The sequence below is a fragment of the Lonchura striata genome, chromosome Z (genome assembly GCF_050655825.1).
Source record: "Lonchura striata isolate lonStrDom1 chromosome Z, ASM5065582v1, whole genome shotgun sequence".
Taxonomy (NCBI): Eukaryota; Metazoa; Chordata; class Aves; order Passeriformes; family Estrildidae; genus Lonchura; species Lonchura striata.
Genome location: NC_140740.1, coordinates 5477725 through 5501686, shown reverse-complemented (window position 1 = coordinate 5501686; position 23962 = coordinate 5477725). Strand labels below are relative to the sequence as shown.

The following is a 23962-nucleotide window of genomic DNA, read 5'->3' as shown; positions in this document are numbered from 1 at the left end:
AATTACTTGAAAAGCAGAGTTACCATCAGGAGCTGGACTACGAGGTGTATGAGGTCCTTGGAGTATAAGGGGAAGCTGAAAAGATTCTGTTCAGAGAAAGTAAATTTACTTCAGAGAATGTAAATTTTTAAAAGCAAGGAAATACAAGCAACTGAAATGGTTATGGTTACAGTTTCAAGGAAAGGCATTTACAAAAAATGTTAATTATATATTACAGAAAGAACATAAATGCCTTTAGTAGGAAAAAGAAAAGGGAAAAAAAAGAGTAAAAGAAATAATTAAAGTAAAAATTCAAAAATCAAACACTATACCACCACCCACCATTCCCCAAAACCAAGAAATCCAACTAACCAATCAACCGAAACCAAATTGAAACAAAAAAATTTTCAAACAAATAGAGACCAATGGAAAAAAATAATCAAAGTAATACTTTTAATTTCTGTATTAGCTTTCACCATCCCCCGTCTCTTCTGAAAAAAATATCAAAACATTTATGTTTGAACTAGTTTTTTTGCTCCATTACATTTAAAATCAAGTATTGTTGTATTTGCCTGCAGAAGCTGTTCAGCATGGAGGAAGATGCTGCTTAGGAACCCACATCCTAGAGACTGATTTATTGAAAAGCAGACTTACCATCAGAAGCAGGAGTAGGAGCAGGGGGTGCACTGGCTGCTTGGGGTGAAACATGAGGCTGCAAAATAGCTGTTCAGAGAAGGTAAATGCACAAGAAATGCACAGAATAGAAATGGTTATGATTGAAAAGGAAGTCTATTAGAAAAATATTAATGTCTTATAACAGAAAGAAAGGATAAACCCTTTGGTTCCTAAAAAAAAGTCAATTAAAAGAAGTACTAAAAGAAAAAAAATCAAACACCCACTCACTCACCACCATCACTCTGGAAAACCAAAAAATAATCCGACCAACCAAGCAGCTAAACACAGACTAATATCAACAATATCTAAGCAAATTAGGGACTCATTATATTAAAAAATCCTCCAGAAGTAATTTTAATCTCTGTGTTAGCTTCCACCATCCTCTTTCTCTTCTGTTTGCATTAATTTTGTTGTGCCATTATGTTTACAATGAAGTATTGTTATATTTGTCTGCAGAAGCTGTGCAGCATGAAGGCAGATGCTGGCTAGGAACCCACATCCAAGTGACTGCAATTGCTTGAAAAACAAACTTACCAAGAGGGGCAGGAGCAAGAGTAGGTGCAGCAGGTCTACCAGCTGCTTGTGGTGAAACATAAGGCTGAAAAATATCTGTTGAGTAAAAGTAAGATTTAAAAACCAAGGAAAGCACAGATTGGAAATGGTTATGGTTGAATGGAAAGGCTGTTACAAAATGTTAATGGTTTATAACAGAAAGAAAGGAAAAACATGAAGGTAGGGCAGGCAGGCAGAAAGGAGGGAAGCAGGCAGAGAGGGAGGGAGGGAGGGAGGGAGGGAGGGAGGGAGAAAGGAAGGAATTAAAAGAAGATAGAAAAGAAAAAAAAAGCATAACCAAACGCCCAACCACCCTCCTCAACCACTCCTGAAAACCAATAAAGTACTAGCAACCAAGAATCCAAACCCAAACTAAAACCAAAATAAGCCACAAGGTAATAGGGACCAATAGAAAAAACATTCTAGTAATAATTTAAATCCCTGTTTTATTGCTAAAAAAATAATATTAGCTTTCACCCTCCCCTTTCTCTCCTTTAAAGAGTATCACAACATTTCTGTGTACACTATTTTAATGCTCCATTAAGTTTTTAATTAATTGTTACTGTATTTGCCTACAGAAGCTGTGCAGCATGAAGGGAGATGCTGGCTAGGACAGTAATTGCCTAAAAGTCAGACTTACCAGCAGGAGCAGGAACAGGAGTAGCAGGTGTACGGGGCGCTCTGGGTGCAACACTAACCCGAAAAATATCTGTTCAGAGAAAGTAAATTTATTTCAGAGGAGGTAAATTTTAAAAATCAAGAAAATGTTTATGCTTGCAAGAAAAGATGAATAAAAAATATTAATCGTATGTAACATAATGAAAGGAAGAAGTATTTGACCCAAAAAAAGGGAAAATAAGAAAAAAAATTAAAATCTAAAAGCAAAAAACCATCCACTACTTCTACTCCACAAAACTAAAAAATTCTAACCAACCAACCAAGAAAAAAAAACAAAACCAAAAATCACCAAGCAAATGGAAAACAATAGAAAAAAACACACAGTAGTAATTTTAATCCCTGTGTTAGCTTTCAGCACCACCATTCTCTTCTGATAGATGTCTCAGAAGATTTCTGTAAGCACTAGTTTTAATGCTCCAGTATATGTTGACAATTAAAGATTGCTGTATTTGCCTACAGAAGCTGTGCAGTGTGAAGGGAGATGCTGGCTGGGGACCCAAGTGACTGTAATTGTCTGAAAAGCAGATTTACCATGAGGAGCAGGAGCAGGAGGTGCAGCAGCTCCTTTGGGCACAAATTGAGGTCCAAAAGAGTCTGTTCAGGGAAAGTAAATTTACTTTAGAGGATTTACTTTTTCAAAAGAAAAAATGAAAAAAGCTAGGAAATGCAGAGAACTGAAGGGGTTATGGTTGCAAGGAAAGACTATTTCAGAAATATTAGTGGTTTATAACAGAAAGAAAGGAAAAAGCCAACTGGAAAAAAAACTGATGGAAAGGAAAGGAAGAAAGGGAACGGAAGGCAGGGAGGTAGGAAGGAAAGGGAGGGAAGGGAGGGAAGGGAGGAGGGGAGGAAGGCAGGAAGGAAGGAAATAAAAAATGGCAGTAAAAAATTATCAAAAACAAAACACACACACACACCCAACACACCCCAAAATGAAAAAAAAAAAAAAAAAATCCAACCTACCAAGCATCCAAAGCCAAATTAAAACGTAGAATATCTAAGCAAGTGGGGACTAATAGAAAAAAAACCATAATAGCATTCATTTCAATCCCTTTGTTTTAATCCCTGTGTTAGCTTTCACCATCCCCTTTCTCTTCTGAAAAATGGCTCAGAAGTTTTGTGTTTGCACTTGTGTTTGTGTTTGGTTGTACTGCTCCATTATGCTGACATGTAAGTATTGCTGCATTTGCCTACAGAAGGTGTGCAGCATGAAGGGAGATGCTGGCTAGGAACCCACATCCAAGTGACTGAAATTGCTTGAAAAGCAGACTTACCATCACTGGCACCAGCATGTGCAGGAGGTGTTCTGGCTAGTTGGTGTCCAATTCGACCCCAGAAAGATTCTATGTAGAGAAAGTAATTTTCAATCTAAAAAATGCTTTTGTTTTATAAATCAAGGAATTGCACAGCACTGAAATGGTGTGGTTGCAAGGAAAGGCCATTACATGTATTGGTTGATAACATAACTATCATAACGGAAGGAAAAAGTCTTTGGTTAAAAAAAAAATAACCCAAAAAAACCAAAGAAAAATAAATAAATACATTTTAAATAGTTAAAAAAAAAAACAACAAAAACAAACAAAAAAAACCAAACCAAAAAACATGCACCCATCCACCAGCATTAGTCTCCAAAACGAAAAGAATCCAAACAACCCAGCAACCAAAGCCAAATGAAAACCAAATATGTCCAAGCAAATGGAGACCAATAGGAAAAAACCCTATAAGCAGTAATTTTATTCCTGTGTTAGCTTTCAGCATCCTCTTTCTCTTCTGAGAAAATCTCACAACTTTGCTGTTAGCAGCAGTTTTACTGCTTCCTAGTGTTTGCAATTAAGGATTATTGTATTTGCCTACAGAAGCTGTGCAGCATGAGGGAGATGCTGCCTAGGAACCCACATCCCAATTGCTTGACAAGCAGACTTACCATCACGAGCATGAGCAGGTGCAGGAGGTGCACGAGCTGCTTGGGATGAAACAGGAAGCCAGAAGGAGTCTGTTCAGTGAAAGTAAAATCACTTCAGAGGAGGTAAATTTTAAAAAGCAAGGAAATGCACAGAACTGGAAGGGTTATGTTTGCAAGAAATGGCTAATTCAAAATGTTAGCAGTAGTGTTATTGCTCCATTATGTTTACAATGAAGTATTGTTATATTGTCTGCAGAAACCGTGCAGCATGAAGGGAGAGGCTGGCTCTGAATGCACATCCAATACTGTGGACAATAATTGCTTGACAAGGAGACTTACCATCAGGACCAGGAGTACGAGGTGTAGCAACTTCTTGGTGTTCAATGCGACGTTGAAAGGAATCTGTTCAGAGAAAGTACATTTAGTTCAGTGTCTTAGGGTATCACGTAAGATGTAACCCAGACGTATGCATTCTATTGCCATCTACAACAGCTGCTGAGCTGTTAAGAGAAATGGGGCAGTATTTTTTATCCTTTCCATGACTCATTCCTGACAACTCCCTCCAGGTGCCTGTGTCTGCCAATGGGCCATCAAGGCCTCACTGCATCACCCGTAAAATTCCATCATCCCATTGTGAGATGCTCTGCCCAATGGGGAGAGCCAAGCATTCCTACCTGGATATAATCTGAGAACTGGAACACCAGAACAACCTTACCAACTGGATTTCCAGAGGACAAGAGCTGCATAACCACCTCTGGATCTTCAGAGGAAGATCAGACCCTTCTACAGGATCACTGCTTTAGCAGAACCACATCTATCACTTCAGCAGGACTGCAGCCACCATTTTATCAGACTGCTACCACCACCGTGACTAACAGGGTGTCAGGTTGTATCCTGACTCTTTAGGCCAGTGTTTTCTGCCTTTATTTTAATTGTCCTATTAAATACTAGTTCTGACTTGGAATCTCACACTTGTTAGTTTTCAAACTAGGACACAGTACAAGGTACTGGCTGATTTGGGTTCAAAGTGATGCCAAAAAGATTCTGATCAGTGAAAGTAAATTTACTTCAGAGGAAGTAATTTTTAAAAAAATGGAATGCAAAGAAATGCATTAAGTATTGTTGTATTTGCCTACAGAAGCTGTGCAGCATAAAGGGACATGCTGGCTCTGAACCCACGTCCAACTGTCTGCAGTTGCTTGAAATGCAGACTTACCATCAGCAGGAAAAGGAGGAGCAGTGGGTCTACCTGCTGCTCGGAGTGAAAAAAGAGGCTGAAAAGTACCTGTTCACAGAAAGTAAATTTACGTCAAAGAAGGTAAATTTTTTAATAAAAAGGAAATGCAAAGAACTGAAATGGTTATGGTTGAAAGGAAATACCTTTAAAAACAGTTAATGGTTTATAACATAATGAAAGGAAGAAGTGTTCAGTTAAAAAATATAAATAGAAAGAAAAAAATAAAAGAAAAAAATTTAAAACCAGAAACCCACCCACCCTCACCACTTCCCAGAACCAAAAAATTAAACCAACCAAGCAACCAAATCTAAAATAAAATCAAATAAAATAAAAAATATCCAAGCAAATAGGGACCAATAGAAAATAAAAACATTGCAGTACTCACCATCCCCTTTCTCTTCTGAAAAAAGTATCACAACATTTCTGTTTGCACTAGTTTATTTGCTCCATTATGTTTAAAATCAAGTATTGTATTTGCCTACAGAATCTGTGCAGCATGGAGGGAGATGCTGCCTAGGAACCCCCATCCAAGAGACTATAATTGCTTGAAAAATAGACTTACCATCAGGAGCAGGAGCTGGAGCTGGAGCTGGAGCTGGAGCTGGAGCTGGAGCTGGAGCTGGAGCTGGAGCTGGAGCTGGAGCTGGAGCTGGAGCTGGAGCAGGAGCAGGAGGAGGTGCAGGTGCAGGTGCAGGTGCAGGTGCAGAAGGAGCAATAGGTCTACCAGCTGCTTGGGGTGAAACATGAGGCTGAAAAATAGCTGTTGAGTAAAAGTAAGATTTAAAAACCAAGGAAATGCACAGATTGGAAATGGTTATGGTTGAAAGAAAAGGCTGTCACAAAATGTTAATGGTTTATGGTGGAAATAAAGGAAAAACACTTTTATTATTTAAAAAAAAAAAAAAGAAGGAAAACAATGAAAAGATGTAATAAAAGGAAAAAAATCTAAAAGTAAACACCCATATACTCACCTCAACCACTCCCCAAAACCAAAAACCTACAAGCAACCAAGCATCCAAAACAAGCAACCAAACTAAAAAAAAAAAAAAAAAAAACACCAAAAAAACAAAAACAAACCACCACAAGGAAATAGGGGACAATAGAAAAAACCATTCCAGAAATAATTTAAACCCCTGTCTTAGCTTTCATCATCCCCTTTCTCTCCTTTAAAAATAATCACAACATTTCTGTTTGCACTATTTTAATGCTCCATTATGTTTTCAATTAATTGTTACTGTATTTGCCTTTGTATTTGCACCTACACAGGGTGCTTTGGGTGCAACGCTAACCCAAAAAATATATGTTCAGAGATAGTAAATTTACTTCAGAGGAGGTAAATTTTTAAAAAGCGAGGAAATGCACAAAACTGACGTGGTTATATTTACAAGAAAATATGATTAAAAAACATTAATGCTTTATAACACAATAAAAGGAAGAAGCCTTTGGAAGAAAAGAAAAAGGTAGACAATAAGAAAAAATAATTTAAAAAGTCAAAAAACAAAAACCCACTCACCCATCCACTACTGCTACTCCACAAAACCAAAAAAAATCCAACCAATCAAAGCAAAATTCAAAAATACACATGCAAATGTGGGCCAATAAAAAAACCCCACAATATTCACAGAATTCACAGAATTCATAGAATGACTGGGTTGGAAACAATCTTAAAGATCATCAAGTCCAACCCATGCCTTAACACCTCAACTAAAACATAGCACTGCGTGCCACATCCAGTCTTCTTTCAAACACATCCAGGAATGGTGACTTCATCACCTCGTGGGCAGGCCATTACAGAACTTTATCACCCTTTCTATAAAAATCTTCTTCCTTATATCCAACCCATATTTCCCTTGGTGCAGCTTGAGACTGTGTCCTCTGTTTCTGTCAGTTCTGCCTGGAGAAAGAGACCAACCCTCACGTGACTATGACCACCTCTCAGGGAGTTGTAGAGAGTGATAAAGTCACCTCTGAGTCTCCTTTTCTCCAGGCTAAACACCCCCAGCTTCCTCAGTCATTCCTCAAAGGACTTGTGTTCCCAGCCCCTCACCAGCCTTGTTGCCTCCTCTGGACGCTCTCAAGCATCTCAACGTCCTTCCCAAACTGAGGGCCCAGAACTGGACACAACACTCAAGGTGCAGCCTCACCATTGCTGAGTACAGGGCACACTGCTGGCTTATGCTCCCAGCACCCCCAGGTCGTTTTCCACCTGAGCCCTGTCCAGTTACACTGTCCCCAGCCTATAACATTGAAAAGCAGACTTACCATCTGGAGCAGGAACAGGAGCAGGAGCAGGTGGTGTATCACCAGTTTTGGGTTCAAAGTGAACTTGCAAAGGTTCTGCTTGGAGAAAGTAAATTTTAAAAGCAAGTAAATGCAGAGTACTGGAATGGTTATCATTGCAAGGAAAGGGTATTACAAAATGTTAATGGTTTCTAATAGAAAGAATGGAAAAAGCCTTTGTTAAAAAAAAGAAGAGGAAAGAGAAGGAAGAGAAAGAAGAGAAGGGGAGGGAGGGAGGGAGGGAGGGAGGAAGGAAGGGAGGGAGGGAGGGAGGGAGGGAGGGAGGGAGGGAGGGAGGGAGGGAGGGAGGGAGGGAGGGAGGGAGGGAGGGAGGGAGGGAGGGAGACAAAAACAGGAATACCAAAAAAAAAAACCCCAAAACCACCCACCCACCCCACAGCAAACACTCTTCATAACCAAAAAATCCAACTCACCAAGCAACCAAAACCAAAGGAAAATTAAAAAACCTAAGCAAAGGGGCTCCAATAGAAAAAAAAAATTACTGTAGTAATTTTGATCCCTCTGCTATCATCCACCTTTCTCTTCTGAAAAGTTACAGAATGTTTCTGTTAACACTACTTTTATTGCTCAATTATGTTTACACTTAAAATTATTGTATTTGCCTACAGAAGCAGTGCAGCATGAAGGGAGATGCTAGCAAGAACCCCACATCCAAGTGACAATAATTGCTTGAAAAGGAGACTTACCATCAGGAGCAGGAGCAGCAGGAGCAGCAGGAGGAGGAGGAGGAGGAGGAGGAGGAGGAGGAGGAGGAGGAGGAGGAGGACGTGGCAATCCAGTTGTTTCGGGTTGAAATTGAACTTCTGTTTGGAGGAAGTAAATTTTAAAAAGCAAGGAAATGCACAGAACTGAAGGGGTTATGGTTGCAAAGAAAGGCCATTACAGAGATGTTCATAGTTTCTAAGAGTAAGAAAGGAAAACAGAATTCAGTAAAAAAACGGAAAGGTAAGGCAGAGGAAGGAGGGAAGGGAAGGGAAGGGAAGGGAAGGGAAGGGAAGGGAAGGGAAGGGAAGGGAAGGGAAGGGAAGGGAAGGGAAGGGAAGGGAAGGGAAGGGAAGGGAAGGGAAGGGAAGGGAAGGGAAGGGAAGGGAAGGGAAGGGAAGGGAAGGGAAGGGAAGGGAAGGGAAGGGAAGGGAAGGGAAGGGAAGGGAAGGGAAGGGAAAACAATAATAACAAAAATCAAAAACTGTAAATGAAAATACCGACCCAACCACCACAACTACTACCCAATAACAAAAGATTCAACAAACAAAACCCAAACTAAAACCTAAGCAAATCAGGAACAATAGAGGAAAAAAAAAAAAAGGTAATTTTAATCCCGGTTTTATCTTTCACCATCCCCTTTCTCTTTTGAAAAGTCACAGATCATTTCTGTTAGCACTACTTTTATTGCTCCAATATGTGTAAAATCAAGTAATGTTGTATTTACCTATGGAAGCTGAGCAGCATGAAAGGAGATGCTCTCTGGAAAATTACATCTAAGAAACTATAATTTCTTGAAAAGCAGACTTACCATCAGGAGCAGAAGGAGCAGCACCAGCAGGAGGGGAACCAGCTGCTTCGGGGGAAAAGTGAACTTGCAAGGATTCTGTTCAAAGAAAGTAAATGTTAAAAAGCAAGGAAATGGGCAGAACCGAAGGGGTTTAGGCTACAGAGACAGGCTATTACAGAAAAGTTAATGATTTATAACAGAAAGAAAGGAAAATGCTTTGGTTAAAAAAACCCAAAATATATAAAAATAAAGAAAGAGAATGAAAGAGAAAGAAAGAGAAAGAAAGAGAAGGAAAGAGAAGGAAAGAGAAGGAAAAAGAAAAAAGAGAAGGAAAGAGGTAGGGAGGAGATAGGGAAGGAGGGAAGGGAGGGAAGGGAGGGAAGGGAGGGAAGGGAGGGAAGGAAGGGAAGGAAGGGAAGGAAGGGAAGAAGGGAGGAAATATAAAAATAATCTCCAAACTAACACCCACCCACCCACCACTCCCCAAAACAAAACAAAAAACAAAAAACAAAAAACAAAAAGCAAAAAAAAAAAAAAAAAAAAACAAAAAACAAAAAAAAAAAAAGAAAAAAAAGAAAAAAAAATCCAACCAATCAAGCAACAAATCTGAACTAAAACCAAAAAACTCAGAATGAAACATCGACCAGTAGGAAGAAAACTTACAGTAGTAATTTCAATCCCTGTATTAGGTTTCACCATCCCCTTTCTCTTTTGAAAAATGTCTCAGAACATTTCTCTTTGCACTAATTTTATTGCTCTCCATTATCATTACAATCAAGTATTGCTGTGTTTGCCTACTGAAGCTGTGCAGCATGAAGGGAGATGCTGTCTGGGAACCCACATCCAAGTGACTGAAATTGCTTGAAAAGCAGACTTACCATCAGCAGCAGGAGTAAGAGGCTCAGCAATTAAGGGTTCAAAGTGAATCTGTGAAGATTCTCTTCCTGATGTTAATGCTTTAACTTTGGAAGCTGCCAATGAGTAGAGATCCATAAAATGTCTAAGCACGTGCTTTAAATAAAAGTAGAAGGAATCATTAGTGCCAGGCAAGCTACTCTTAAATGCCAAATAGCACACTTCCAAATTTTTTACAGAAGACAGAACATTTCTTTTTAGCAAAGAGATCAAATACAGATTGTAAGCATAATGTCAGTGCCAGGACATAAACATCAAAAAACATTTAACGCTGGATTTTGTATTTTTTCTAAAATATTGAATATTGATATCATTGAGGAGTAGGGAATGAGTCCACACCCTAGTTAGAAGATGCTTTGATGAGACGTTTTCAAGTATTCAGTACAGCACTGATCTCTTGATACAATTTTTTCATTTTATTTCAGGTTCAATTTCTGTTCACAAAAAATTACCACACAGTTTCAGGCTAATGTTCACACTTCCAAGATGAGTCAATTTATTAATCCTTCCACTCCACAGGAAAAAAAAAAAAAAGAAAGAAAGAAAAAAAAGGTAGTAACAAAAGATACATCACAAACCTACAGAACTCTGCAAACAATTATCTGATTGCACTATAATTGGAAAAATGTAACTATTTCCATGTGTGCAGTGGAAGAATGTCCCAATTTCGTCATATTGTTTGGATTGATGATAAAATTAGCAGAACAAGAGAGCACAGCTGATTTGGCAGTACTGGTAACTTTATATGTATCTCAAGTTGTCTCAACTAATTGTTGAAATTATTGATCTTCTTTACAATGGTTAATCACATTTTATTTGTGATAATTTTCCTCTTCAGACAGTATGACACTGGTCTTTTGAATGTAAACTTGTGATACAGACAAAAATCAGCTTACTACCACAAACTGATTTACAATGATTGTCCTGGGTTGTAAGATAAGCTTGTATTCCATTTGCCATCTGTTGAAGGCAAACCGGTTGGACAGGTTTTTGTTATCTCTCTCAGAGACAATGGTTTGCCCCGTAGAGGCAATGGTTTGTTTATACACTATTGACTGACTCACTGCCAGGCTGGTAAATGTAACATCATCCTATTGTGAGGGGTCCCACCCAGAGGGGGAAGCCAAGCACTCTATTATGGTTTAAAGGGGTAGCTTTTGGGGAGAGAGGCAGCTGGCTCTCTCTCTTCACGGGATTGCCAGAGAAGCAGCTCTCTTCGGCGGCACTCGCAGCGAAGCAGCCGGAGCGCGCTGAGGCGACGGCAGCGGAGCTCAGAGGCAACCACGGCGCAGAGGAAGACCGGCCCCACTGCCACCAGATCTTCAGAGGAAAACTATACCCTTCTAAAGATCACCACTTCAGCTGCAACTCATCAACCATTGCAAGGGGATCAATTGTCCCAGCAGAACTGCTACGGGCACCCCGACTCCTCAGGTTCTGGACTTTCTCACTGGTTTTGTTTGTACCGATTGCATTTGCCTTTTTAAATTGTTGTCTAGTTTTCTCCTAGTAAAGAATTGTTACTCCCATTCCCACATCTTTGCCTGAGAGCCTTTTAATTTAAAGATCCTGGTAATTCAGAGGGAGGGGGGTTTGCCGTTCTCCATTGCACAGGAGGCTTTGCCCTCTTCCACAGACTCCTGTCTTGTCGAACCAAGACAATGATGTTTGTAGTTTTTTCTTTCCTTGATTTCTCATTGCTGATTTTCAGAATAGTTGTTGACACTGCTAAATTCAGTCAGATTATTTCATTATGGTTTCTAGGAACCAGCAGTGCCAAACTAACCCATATCACATCTTTTGTCATCAGAAAGAATCTACAAAATGTCTTGGTGCTGTGGTTCTAGTTCTGAAAGAGGATTCTTGCAGATTATAAGGCCTTTAATTGAATTGTGCTCACCACAGACTAACTAAGGCAATTCTAGAGGATGTGCCTGCAAACAACTCCACTGCTTTTAATGACAAGTGCTCCTAAAGTGATTCCTAACTCCTTACCTTACTCAAGATTGCAGGATTGCCCTTCATACAGTTTGGCATAAAGTAAAACTAAAATCCATTAGGTGACCTCTGTCTATAAAAGGTAAATTTCATAATAAAACCTCAATAATGAGCTTGGAAAGGAATCAAACAGTAACTAGAGATGAGGGCAGAAGAGAGAGAGAGGGAAAAGGGGGAAAGAGAGATGGGGAAGGGGAGAAAGAGGAAAAGGGATGGAGAAAACAAAGTTCACAGTGACACAGACTGTGAGCCATTGGTGCTGTTTGTGTATGTCCTGACTTACCAAGTGCACCTGAGGCTGCCAAGTGAACAAGAACTTCACCAGTCTGCCCCAGCAGCAAACTCCCCAGCACGTATTCTACTTTGTTAGTTATACCACAAGCACTTTGTGCAAATATGAAAGGCAACCTTTTGTATTTCTGATTCTCTTCTGGAGAGAAAGAGGGAACAGGCTGCAGATCCTTCTGCAATCATTGTGAGGTCAAAAAGAATGGGAGTTGGGATGGGATAAAAAGAAAAAAGAAGCAGCATCCACTACCAAATTAGAAAAGCAGGATTTAAAACCTGATGATTGTCACAATGCCTCCTGTGAAAAGATGCCACACATGGAACCTTTTGTGCAGCTCTAAAATGGATCACTGTACTGGGAAAACATTTGTAATTCTACCCTTTGATGGAAAAGTTCATCTGTGCTAATTAAGCTTCATGGGAATCTCAAAGTATTGCATATTCCGTATTTCCATCTTTTAGTGCAGAAACACGATAATACATACATAATTTATATCGTTATCAGGCATGTATGCATGCAAGAGAGCAACAGTGAGAATTTTTCAGCTTAGAATCTGCCTTTCTTGAATGTTTGATTTTGTGACCCTGATCCTGCAATTTTATACTACATTAGAACAGAAAATCTAGAACAAATTGTAAGGCATTACTGCAGAAACTTACACACTGTATGAAATACTTATTTTGTCTAAGATTCTTGCAATTTACTTGATTACCTGCTCTTCAGACAGAGAAGTACAATGAAAGAAATATGTACTCACTGCCTTTTGTTCTTTCATTGGGAAAAAAAATCTGTCTTGGCACTAATATATTCTGCACAGCTATAAAGACTAATGGATAGTTTCTGCAGAAGACATCAAACTTAAAAACAATGAGGAGGCATTGCACTGAATCTATGTTTAGAGCTGAAAATATGGCACATTTTCTGTTAATTTATCTTTTTTCCTACTTACTGTTTTGTCCTAACAAAATCAGTATTTATATATAATATGAATAATATTTATAATTAATTAATATAATAAATATAATAATTATATTTATATAGAAGCTACATGAGCAAAATAGCTTCTATATTAAACATTCTAAATATCAGTTTCTTTTAAATGAGGAATGCTCAAAACCCCATAATTGATTCTAGATATGTGAGTTGAAAAAATCTGATACTGACCAAAAATGAGTATGAAAATCTTGTATTTTTTATTTGGTTGGTTTTGGTTTTTTGTGGGAACCTTACTTGGTTTTAGTTTTGTTTGTATTTTTGGTTTGTTTTTTTTTTTTAATTAGTCTTGTGTATATTAATGGGAAAAAAGAGAGGGAGATAGAGGGATATTAATTTTCAGGTACATATACTTCTGTCCATGTTTGTATTCCCATCAGTTATTTAGCACTGTAACTGCAAGATTAAAAGTTACCATCATTGCTGAAATACCATGTGCAAGAGTATACATGGAAATTGTCTTTCTGCTGTTGACTGTAATTGTTTTGAAGCTTTTTGCTCTCCACATGCTCAGAGAAGTCTATCTGCCTGTTGTGTCTCAGATGCCAAAAATGAAAGAAAATTAAAACACAAAAAATGAAACAGGATTAGTTTTAGACTCTAACCTGGAATGACAAAGCCTCTGGCTTGCCCCTCACTGCTTCCTCTGAAAGGGTCTCCAGCTGCAGGCTGGGGAGCGGCGTGGCTGCTGCAGCTCCTGCCACGGCCTCCTCTTTGGCCTAAAGGGAAAAACCCAGCATCAGTGGTAATTCTCCTTCAGACACACCAGCTGGGATGAACTGGGTCCCCTTGAGCCCCTTGAGTAGACTTGCATTGATCACTGAACCTAACATCCATGAATAAAGTACAACTGATTGAATTTTCATTGCAAATAAATCTCTAACTCACAGTGCTGGGAGAGAATGCTACCAAGAAAATAAAAAAAGCACCTTGCCCTGGTCAGAAAAGAGAAAGTCCAAGGACATGGCACATATGTATTACTGTAAAAACACGGCAGTTGCTGCATGACATTCACTTCCAAAGTTTGAAAGAAGCCAGTATGAAGATGGTGGTGGCACAAAGGAAATTTTCTATCAGCACGGTTTGCTATAGGTGAAACACGCAGTTTAGGTTCTGTCATTTTCTATGAACATTAAAGGAAAGAGACTTGAAAAAGATATCTGAAAATATAATTAACAACAGTTTTGGTGAATGCAGAAACTAAAATAAAGAATCCCATGTTGCTAGGAATTAAAGATGTAGTAAGGGAAATCAACACTCCAAGGTAATGAAAACACTTCTTTAGCTCTATGCTGCTCTTGATTAAAAACAGTTATGAAACCATCTGCCATTAGAGCTAAAGTTGAAAATAGTCCTTTCTCCTAAATAATTAATATGTACATCTTTATTGGACCTTCAAATAATCCTATACCAAGGCACAATTGTATAAGTCAGAAGGAAAACCTGAGATTACTATTAAGTTTAAAATATGATTTTAAAAAGTACCACATTAGTTTCTGTCCAAAGGTTATGATTTCCTGCCTTTTCCTATTTATGATGTTTCATAGGTTAAAGGAGCAGACACAAAGCCAAATATGGCCACCAAGTACGTGACCTCTCATTATTCAGTAGAGGATTAACCATAAAATTTGTGTGTTCCATTAGTCTTCACTTGTCAACCAGAAATAATGCTCAGTGAGGGGAGGAAAGTGAATTTTGGCATAACTTATACATTTAGAACAAGTTGCGTGTGTACTAAAAACTTGCCTTTTCTTTCACTGTGGTTTATTAAGATGGAAGAAGTTGAGCAGGGAAACTTCAACAGTAAGGAAGTTGCTTTACATTAACTTCTCTCTTCCCCTGATAAGAAGCAGTTCTAAGGCTTTGGCATGTTTGGAAACACAAATCAGAGGCAACACTTCCAATTCTTACCTCATTCAGGGCGTCTTCCACAGCTTTCATATGGTTGATGAGCAACTCTTTGTCTCTATTATAAAAGAAAAAAAAACAAACCAAAACAAAATAATGGAGTAACTTTATGGAACTGAAGCTCTACCAATGTAGAAATTAATCTTCTGCTACTTTATAGATGTCATGTCTTGTAAAATAATTGTTGATTATTATAACAGTTATAAACTGTTTGGATTTTCTCTCTTTTTCATATCTCCAATGCAAACCCTAAAAATACTTAATGTGCCACTATTTGGTGCATTTCCATATGAAAGCTGCTTCTGTTGAGGATAAGCAATTCAAGTAGATGTAATTATAGGTCTATTAATGAACAAGTATCATGGCTTAGATATAGAGGTCATAAAAAGTCTCTAGCAGGGTGGTATTATATTCTTGTATTGGAAAACACAGACAGATTCTGTTTATTTCATCTGCTTTGTTTATATGTTCCAAAAGGAGAAAAAACCCCTATTTGTTGTGAAGAGTTGCTATAATAATGAAGGGAAGGGTAGCTTTCTTGGTTGACATTCAGCTGCTCTATACAGGGAAACAATTCCAGTTTTAAAGTCACTTCACATTAAAATAACCTTTACTGGATATATGTATGGCCATAAGGAATGCTCTTTACTGAAATGCCCAAAATAGATTGGGGCAGGATGAAAACAGAAAGCTTTCTAGAACAAATCCTTCTGCAAGTGACACCTGCTTTGATCAAATCCTACCATCATTTGGTATGATCTGATAATTTTAATTAGCTTGTTAAACATTTCATTGAGGACTATGCAAATTGCATTATTTCTCTGGTGCATAAAACCCTTAAAGCTTCTCAGATGTTGCTCTTCAGGGGTTGAATGATCCCAGGTATGATGAGAAATTTTAATTAACTAAATTTTTTTAGATCCTAGCCATGGAACAACAATATTCATAATACATATTTCATGCTATGATAAGTATTAGAAAACAAAATCTGCAAAGATTTAATTTTTCACATGGTGTAAAAATAGCTTAGCAATAACCTCCTTTGAGTCAAGGGGGCTCCTTTTCACTTTTCAAGACCAGTGCCTGAGCCTTTCCTTTTACTCTAGGTCATCATGTAGTGGTGTGGGGATTAGGGCTAAATCCAAAACTCCCTGAAATCAGCAGGAATATCTATCTTGTACCACAGGAAAGGCTAGGTCCAAAATGGGTTTCAGTACCCTTGGTGGCAAAGATCTGTCCCCTATCTGATGCTTCTGTATTTACTATAAAGAAATTGTATCTGTCTACAAAAAGATGGTGTGGGAACACGGTGAACAAACAATCTTTTCTTAAGTAAACAAAACTTTAAGGATCTGCCAAAGACATGTTGTCAGAGCAGTAAGAAAGCACAGGTATTTTGTTTGCTAGTTATTTCAGCACCCAGAATTTGGTGCACTATTATGGGATAACTGCATAAAATGTATGACCTAGTATTTTGAACTAACATTTTTGTTTTTAGAAGACTATCCCTGAATTTAAAAATAAAAGAGGGATATGTACTTTTCTCTTCTAACCTTACACTGTACAGGGCTAAAACCCTGCCCTGGAAGTAGGAATTTAAATTTTTATTCACTTTAAGTGACATCCCCCAGGCCCCAGTGCTCACTTTACTCCCAGTTTGAGGGCAGGTTCCGCCTCCTCAAGAGTCTCCTGAAGCTGCTGCTGGTCCTGCTCCGTGTCTTCCAGGAGTCTTTTCTGGTGATACAGAACCTGGTCTCTGCTCCTCAGCTGCTCCGTTGCATTAGGGAGGTTCTGCCAGCAGACAGAGAGCAGAGTTACTCTTTAGCCCAAATAAACTTCACTTTATGCCACTGCCTACTGACCAACATGGAAGACAAATTGATTGTGAAGTAGATTTGGACCACTGCATACTAAGGTTTTATGAATTACCTATAAAAAGCATTACTGATTTAGAAACCCCTAGTTTTTAGTATATTTGCTATGTATAAATGTGTTTTAGAAAACAAAATTATTGTAGGCAAAAAACCCAACACAAACACCCACTGAAGACTTTTTCTCTAATTGTTAAAAATAAAACATAGATAGCTTAAAAAAAAAAAAAAGGAGTCTTTGAAGTGTTTTCTCAGTAGCCTAAAATTCCATCAGACTGAGTAGTGTATGTGTATTTACTCATTACTTTATTTTCACAAGGACTGTACTATTTGGCTTATTTAACAAAAGGTAAAATTCTATTGACTGTTCCAGAAGAATAGGCTTACCAGCAGAGATACATCAGCGACTTGGCTTCTATCTGGGCTGGCAAATGAGTGCAATTCCAGTCTATTACTCAGCTCCTGAAGCCGTCGCTGGTGTTCTTGTAAAAGCGATCTTGCCTGCTGCTCACGCTGCAAAGCATAATCTAACTCCTCATGTATATTGTCTTGGTTGAATTTCTGGAAAGAAAAACAAGTTGTGCCTGATTCTGTAACTATATTCAGTGGTTTCCCTACCACTGAGTAAGTTCCACTTGCAAACATACAAAATTTTAAAACAAATGCATGCTTAGGATTAGTATTGAGGGTTTTTTAACATGAAGACAGATCACAGAACAGTAAGATGGAAGACCAGTTAATTACTGTCTTTTTAATAAAGAACATTCATGTAAAGTCTTGGCATTCATTGTTCTATTCAAATTAGGACCCTAGGATGCAAAACCTCAATATTTAGAAGCAAAAATATGCAGATCAATGATCAAAATTTTAGTGGATAGCTTATTAATCATTGTAAACACTTTTGTGGATTGTTCTTCTCCAAAAACTGTTCCAGAAAGAAGAAATAATTCTTCAAGGAAAATCATTATCTGTATTTCAACTACAATCTAAAATGTGATAGTAAAATGTGATAAAATTTTCATCTAATTGTCCCAAAGCACTAAGGGAATAAAACCTGTTGAGAACAGAACTGAAGATGATTAGATATTTTTGAGTAAAAAAAAAAATCCATTTTATTAGATAGGAACAGGAAGGACAATGAGTGAGACATCATCTAGCAGATATTATCTGCTTGGAACTGTTTGGATTGGGACACATTGCCAGCTTCTACCAACTAGGCTTCAGGTTAGGGAACCCACAATGTTTCAGTAAGTTAATCAGCAACAGTAAAAGACTCAGGAGAATTTTGTTCATTTGTGTTACCGAGAACATAGGAAAAGGCTTTCCCCCCCACCCCCCCAATAAAGTTACTTCTTCAGGGAAACAGACCTACTAAAATTTGTATTGTACTTATTATAACATTCATCAACATCCATACAGAGTTTAAACTGCTATATTTATATTTCATGAACTTCTCATTAACATTCTTATTGAATACCCTCATTCCAGCTGACTTTACTCTGTTGAAGTGAAATCTTCTTTTAGGATACATAAACCATCACAACATTTCCAACAAATGGGAGAACCTGGACTGATGAACACCAAACCGCAATTTATATAGGATACCTCCTTCTACAAATCAAAAGGAAACTCCAGTGGAAAAGGGGTCTTTCTAAATACATCTGTCTTCTAGTTTAGTGATATTTACAAGGCAAGGTTTCTGCAAAAGTCTGTTGAAAGTAAATCAATTTTATGCTTGTTTTCCAAAAGGACACAAATCAAAAATGTGTAGAAAGGAGAATCTCTTTGAAGCAAGAGAGCCTCCAAATCAAATGCACTTACATGCTGAAGTTCATTTAATTGCTCCTGCAGACTGTGGGCCTTTTCAGCATCTTTTTGCATCTCACTGAGAGCCCATCTGCATTCTGCAAGCTGCAGGTGCAGTGAGCGGGACTCTACTTCTGCTGCATGAAGCCTTCGTGAAAATTCAAATATTTCTTGCTGCAAGATTGCTATGTTTCTCTGTCAGCAAACAAAAAAAGTTGATGGGCTATAAAATCTGCTATGTCAGCAATAAATCATATTTAAGACCCAAGAAAATGAAGACAAAACTATCATTTTTTTTCCTCCACCTCTAAAAGACATACACAAGGGCAAAAGTATGAACCTGTCACCTACCAACCCTACCAAAGGCTACTGCAAATTCTGTTTACATAGAAGTACTATTTTCACCTAAAGTCTCCAATAAAAGATTATTGGAGAAAGAATTTATCCTTTCATTTTGGTTAAAGGGAAGAAGGCTATCTTTACTGAAAGAAAGGATGGTAAACACGAGAAAGTAGAAAATCATAATAAAAAGCATCCTTAACATTTACATCAAGCGAGAAGCAAATTTGCTCTTATAAGCTAATGCAGATCTGATAGACCTTGAAAAAAAAATCTTTTATTTGGATACACTAAACCTCCTCCAAAAATTCTCTGTCAATAAAAGAGAAGACCTATTCACACCCTAATGTGTGACAAATCAACTTCTGAGTGTCCATATAGTGGTACTTCATTGTCATGGACTAAATGGTGCTATCAAGGGAGCTTCACTGCTGCTGTAAACCTTCTGTTTCCATGAAAGAGAACTGTAAATCTGCTTACTGTGCTGGGCAGTCTGTCATACAATCCAGCTTCCAGGGCCTGGGCATTTACTCTGTGGAGCCCACGAGCCAGCCTTTGTATCAGGGAGTCCCTCTCCAGGTAAGCTCTGCACCCACAAGGTTTCCCCTGAACTGTCTCCATCAGTATGCTCAGGCTGTCCATCAGTTTTGCAAAGCAGTTCCTGGCTGCACTGATGAGTGAGTGTCCAGAAAGCCAGGAGTGCACATCTTTGAGAAACAGCAACAAAAAGAAAACATCAAACAGGTTATTACTTCCCATTTCTTGTAATATCATGTACTTTTTCATTTATACAGGATGGAACCTGTAAATATTCTGAAAAACAGAATACTAAATCTGAAACACTGTTCAAACTTTGCTTTTTAAGGATATTAATTCAATTTATTGAAAACAGCATGATCAAAGAAAAAAGTGCCTGAAACTGCATCTAAGCACATTTGATGCAATGACAACTTTTATACCAATTTAGTATTTAGCCTTCTGGAAAATGCATCACTTTGTCTTTCTCCTGCTAGTTCCCTTTATTCACATAATCATCCCTCTTCTAATAGCCTTTTTTTCTGTGACAAAATTGTGGGGATTCTGAAACTAGAGATTAATAAAGAACCAGGGATGGCAGCAATGCAGATGAATCAAGGAAGCCTGTATCAGTTCTCACTGTAAATAAGCTCTAGAAACACTCTCCAGCCTTCTGCTTCCATGGCTATAAAATATATATAAAATATCCTATCAGCTGTTAAAGAAAATGAATCTGTTCCAATAGTACAGAGATGTGATGATTCAGAGATTGTAGAAGACGGTTATTATTTTACCCTGCAATAAAATTACTCCTTCAGGGAAACAGCCCCACTAAAATTTGCATTGACTAGCTCAGGATATAACCTCTCGTCAAAGGTGTCTATCATAATATTCAGAAATATCTCTTCAGAGCTATGACGCAGAATAGTTTAGATAAAATCATAAAAATAGAAATTATATGACCACCCTTACTTACTTATTTTTAATATATTTCTGCTACAACAATACAGTGTTAAAATTACCTTGTGTGCTCAGAACATCCTCCAGTTCAGAGATGGAGCTGATTATTACAGTATAGAGGTTAGAGCTAGTTAACCAGTCAAGTGCTTCAATGCAGTCAACTCCTTCCTCTTCAAAACCTGGGAAACAGAATTGCAGCTAGCAGGATAAGTGAATCACTAAGATATGGCACACTCAAGCTCTTTGAGAAATTAACCAAAAATAAGCATATAAACAACAAATTAGTCAAGACAATTTAGACCACTTTAAGCATGCTTCCAGAATTACTAAAAAAAAAAGTAGATTAATCTTCTAATTTGCAAAACATTTTTGATACCGTTTGTCCTTGCAGAGGGAAGTATAAACTGATCTGGCAACAGAAAGAGGCAAGTAGACATAGTCTCTAAAGAAAAATTCAAAATCCTATGCTAATATTTTACCTGAATCAGAAAGCCATTTTTGTGGGTTTTATTAGGAAATAAATATTAAAAATTATTTTAAAAAGAAAAGGAAATACCTTTTCTAAAAAAAAAAAAAAAAAAAAGAAAAGGTGATGGTTAATAATTTAGGAACACTGCAAGATATTTACCACAGAAAAGATACTGTAGCACCTAGTTCTGAAATTCATAACACAAATATGAAAAATATCAGATAGCGTTAAATTCATGTGCATAATTGCAATTTTACCTGCAATGCTTAACATAAAACTAGGCATTTCCTCTTAGAGTGAAATACATTTGTCAAGCAACATAAGAAACATAAATCCATAAATAATATTTGTCCAAATGTCATTAAATATGTCTTTATGCCCCAACAATAATAATAATAATCTTGCTCTTTGTTATTCCTTAACCATATAATTTGTCATAAGCACATTTCACTTACGTGACATATGCCTGCCTCTGGATTCTCCCACACAAACTTGAATTCCAGTGCATCCTCTGGAGCCATCTGTCCAGACAAAAAAGGTGCAAGAATATTGGGCCAGAGCCCTCAGCCTGTTAGCAGCCAGAACTGCAATCACGGCTCTTCGGAAGATGTAAACCAGGTTCTTGGCTCTTCTCTGCTCCAGCCTGCCTTCGACTTGGCTGTTTCCCACATTAGTAGGGAGAGCATAAAGGAGGCTGATGATCTTCTGGTTCAATAATCTGTGGTGCTTCACCTGCTCCTGGAGAATGTCTCTTTGGCAAGACACAGCACCCAGTCTGCTGTAGAGAGGACACAGGGCCCCTGACAGCAGTGCACAGGCTGCCAGCAGGGATGAGCGTGCCTTGTAAGCATTTGATAATGTGTTTGTCATGGAATAGTTTTCGTGGGCCAGTTTCTCACGGATTTGTTCAAGACCATACAGTTTTTGCCTGTTTTTCTGCACTGTTTCTTCACATTCCTGTGACAGAAACAAACCAAAAAATAAAAGGAAGAAATATTAACTAGATTGTTTTTACCTAGATGAGAGCAAGAAGAAAATTCTTCATTTTGCCACTCAAATGATGCATTACAGGAGTCAAATATTCTTAGTAATGATGGTGATGAAAGTGTCTCCTTCTAGTAAACTATTACAGAATCAGATATATGAAACCAAAACAATGATAGGAGGGAAATTTACAGGATCATCAACTGCAAATTGGACTCCTGATTTCTAACAACAATCCACCAATACAGTGACAGCTCACAGAAGGTCCAACACCGCTTGTCTGCCCACAATACAGTTTTATGAGTTGACTTAACAATAGTAGTAACAACCTCCAATTTCAGGGAGAGCACTGCTCTACCAAGCAGAAAGCCAGCATAAGTGAGAGAAAAAAGGTAAGGAAGGCTGGAACATGAAGCTAGACAGATTAAATTTTTCAGCATGCAAAGACTTCCAGTCCTGAAATCTGCATCAACTACAACATTATTCTGTGAAGTAAGTTGCAGCAACTCACAAATAACAAGGGACATCTATTTCCTTTATTCACAATGCTCTAATTGAAACAGGTGTGAAGAAATGTGATGGTAAAGACAGGAAATTGTGGTTGTGGAATAACAGGTAACATTTTGGATTGCAAATAACTCATCTAACAAGCAGTGGCAGTTTCACACTTTAAAACCACTTCTCACTGTAGTATCATGTTCTGGTTTAGGGCAAATTCGGGAGAAAACCTCTGGAAGGAGCTCCAGAAAGAAAACCCCCATGGCCCCTTGCCCCAACCTGGTTCGGGAAGAATTTCCTCAAAGAGAAGTGGGAAAAAAACCTGTTTATTTAACAAACAAGACACTCCCCAGCACAAAAAAGAAAAAAAATTATTAACAACACCAGATGACAAAAACTCTTTCACCACTCTGAAGAGATGACAAATCCAGAAAGTGTCTTCTGGGCGTGGTCGCCCAGTTCTCGGTCTCCGACACTGGGGATGGCTGCTGCAGATCACCAAATGCAGGCTCCTGGGGTTTCTCAGTGTTTCCCAGGTCCCAGTCCGGAGCAGGTTGGAGTGATATTCAGGAGAGGGAAAGAAAACAGTCCAGGGAAAAAAAAATTGGACTGCTTAGCTAAACTAACTAATAAGCAAAAGCAAAGGCAAAAGCAAAAGCAGGAGCAAGAGCAAGCAAGCAAAGCCTCTCCTAGACAGCAGACCATGGGGAGAGGTGAGCCAGCTGATAACAAGACAAAAGAAACCTTCGCTTTCAGACTCAGTTCTGAAAGCACAGAACATAATATCAAGCATAAACAGAACACACAACTGGGGATACAAGCATCATAACATCACCCTAGGACATATCAATAAAGCATACAATAAAACATCACCCTAGGACATATCAATAAAGTTGAAATCTACCACTCTTCTTAGGGTCAGTACATATGTAATTAAATTTATCCACAGGTAACCACATTATTATTACTCCACACCATCTCTGCAAATGATGATGCTGAAAAAGTAGCTGCTGCCCTCAGTAATTCTTGAAAAAAGGAAATCCGATCTTACAGCTTTAGCATTCTCAGAAAAAAAATACTACCCACTGTAGATGAAATCAGGCTTCTCAGCTGAAGCTGTGAACCAAATTCTCTTCAACAAATGCTTCAATAAAGTAATTTATTTCTTATTTTAAGTGGTGTTAATATTATTACAGTGATGAGTTGATTTGTTGTTTGGGTTTTTTTTTAATTTAAAAATATACTAATATTCCCAAATGACCTTAAATTGCTAAGGGCCTTAAACTCCTGAAAGAATCCATTAAATGTTACAATACAAAAAATTAGAAGTTCCCAGCACCATACCTGTGCTCTTGCATGAATCTCTGCAAGGATATTTGAGTAATGCTGTTCAAGATATTGTTTTTCTTTTTGCCAGCAATGTTCCTGTGCTTTTAACTGTTCAGACATTTTCTCAAAAGCATCCTCCTGCTTCTGCTGAAGGTCATTCACAGTGTCTGTCTTGTGCTTGCAAATATATTCTAACTGAGATATCTGTGTGACAAGCATTTAAGAAGAAATTATTTTTTTCCTTTTCACTTTGAGTCAAGCACAGACTAT

The 23962-nt window shown here is 38.0% G+C and overlaps 1 protein-coding gene across 1 annotated transcript in view; it reads right to left on the bottom strand.

Moving 5' to 3' along the window:
* Positions 1–21874, bottom strand: part of LOC144248177 (coiled-coil domain-containing protein 171-like) — a 36974-nt gene extending 15100 nt beyond the window's left edge. Inside the window, exons 1-12 of the mRNA XM_085567848.1 lie at positions 21337–21874; positions 20475–20591; positions 19417–19643; positions 18613–18792; positions 17179–17352; positions 16566–16711; positions 14924–14978; positions 9696–9828; positions 7287–7361; positions 3159–3227; positions 2416–2478; positions 1847–1915 (exon numbers count right to left, since the gene is read on the bottom strand). Coding sequence (XP_085423974.1) covers positions 1847–1915; positions 2416–2478; positions 3159–3227; positions 7287–7361; positions 9696–9828; positions 14924–14978; positions 16566–16711; positions 17179–17352; positions 18613–18792; positions 19417–19643; positions 20475–20591; positions 21337–21751 — 1723 coding nt within the window. The 5' untranslated portion in view covers positions 21752–21874. The remainder of the gene's footprint in view (positions 1–1846; positions 1916–2415; positions 2479–3158; positions 3228–7286; positions 7362–9695; positions 9829–14923; positions 14979–16565; positions 16712–17178; positions 17353–18612; positions 18793–19416; positions 19644–20474; positions 20592–21336) is intronic.
* Between the last annotated feature and the right edge of the window lie 2088 nt (positions 21875–23962).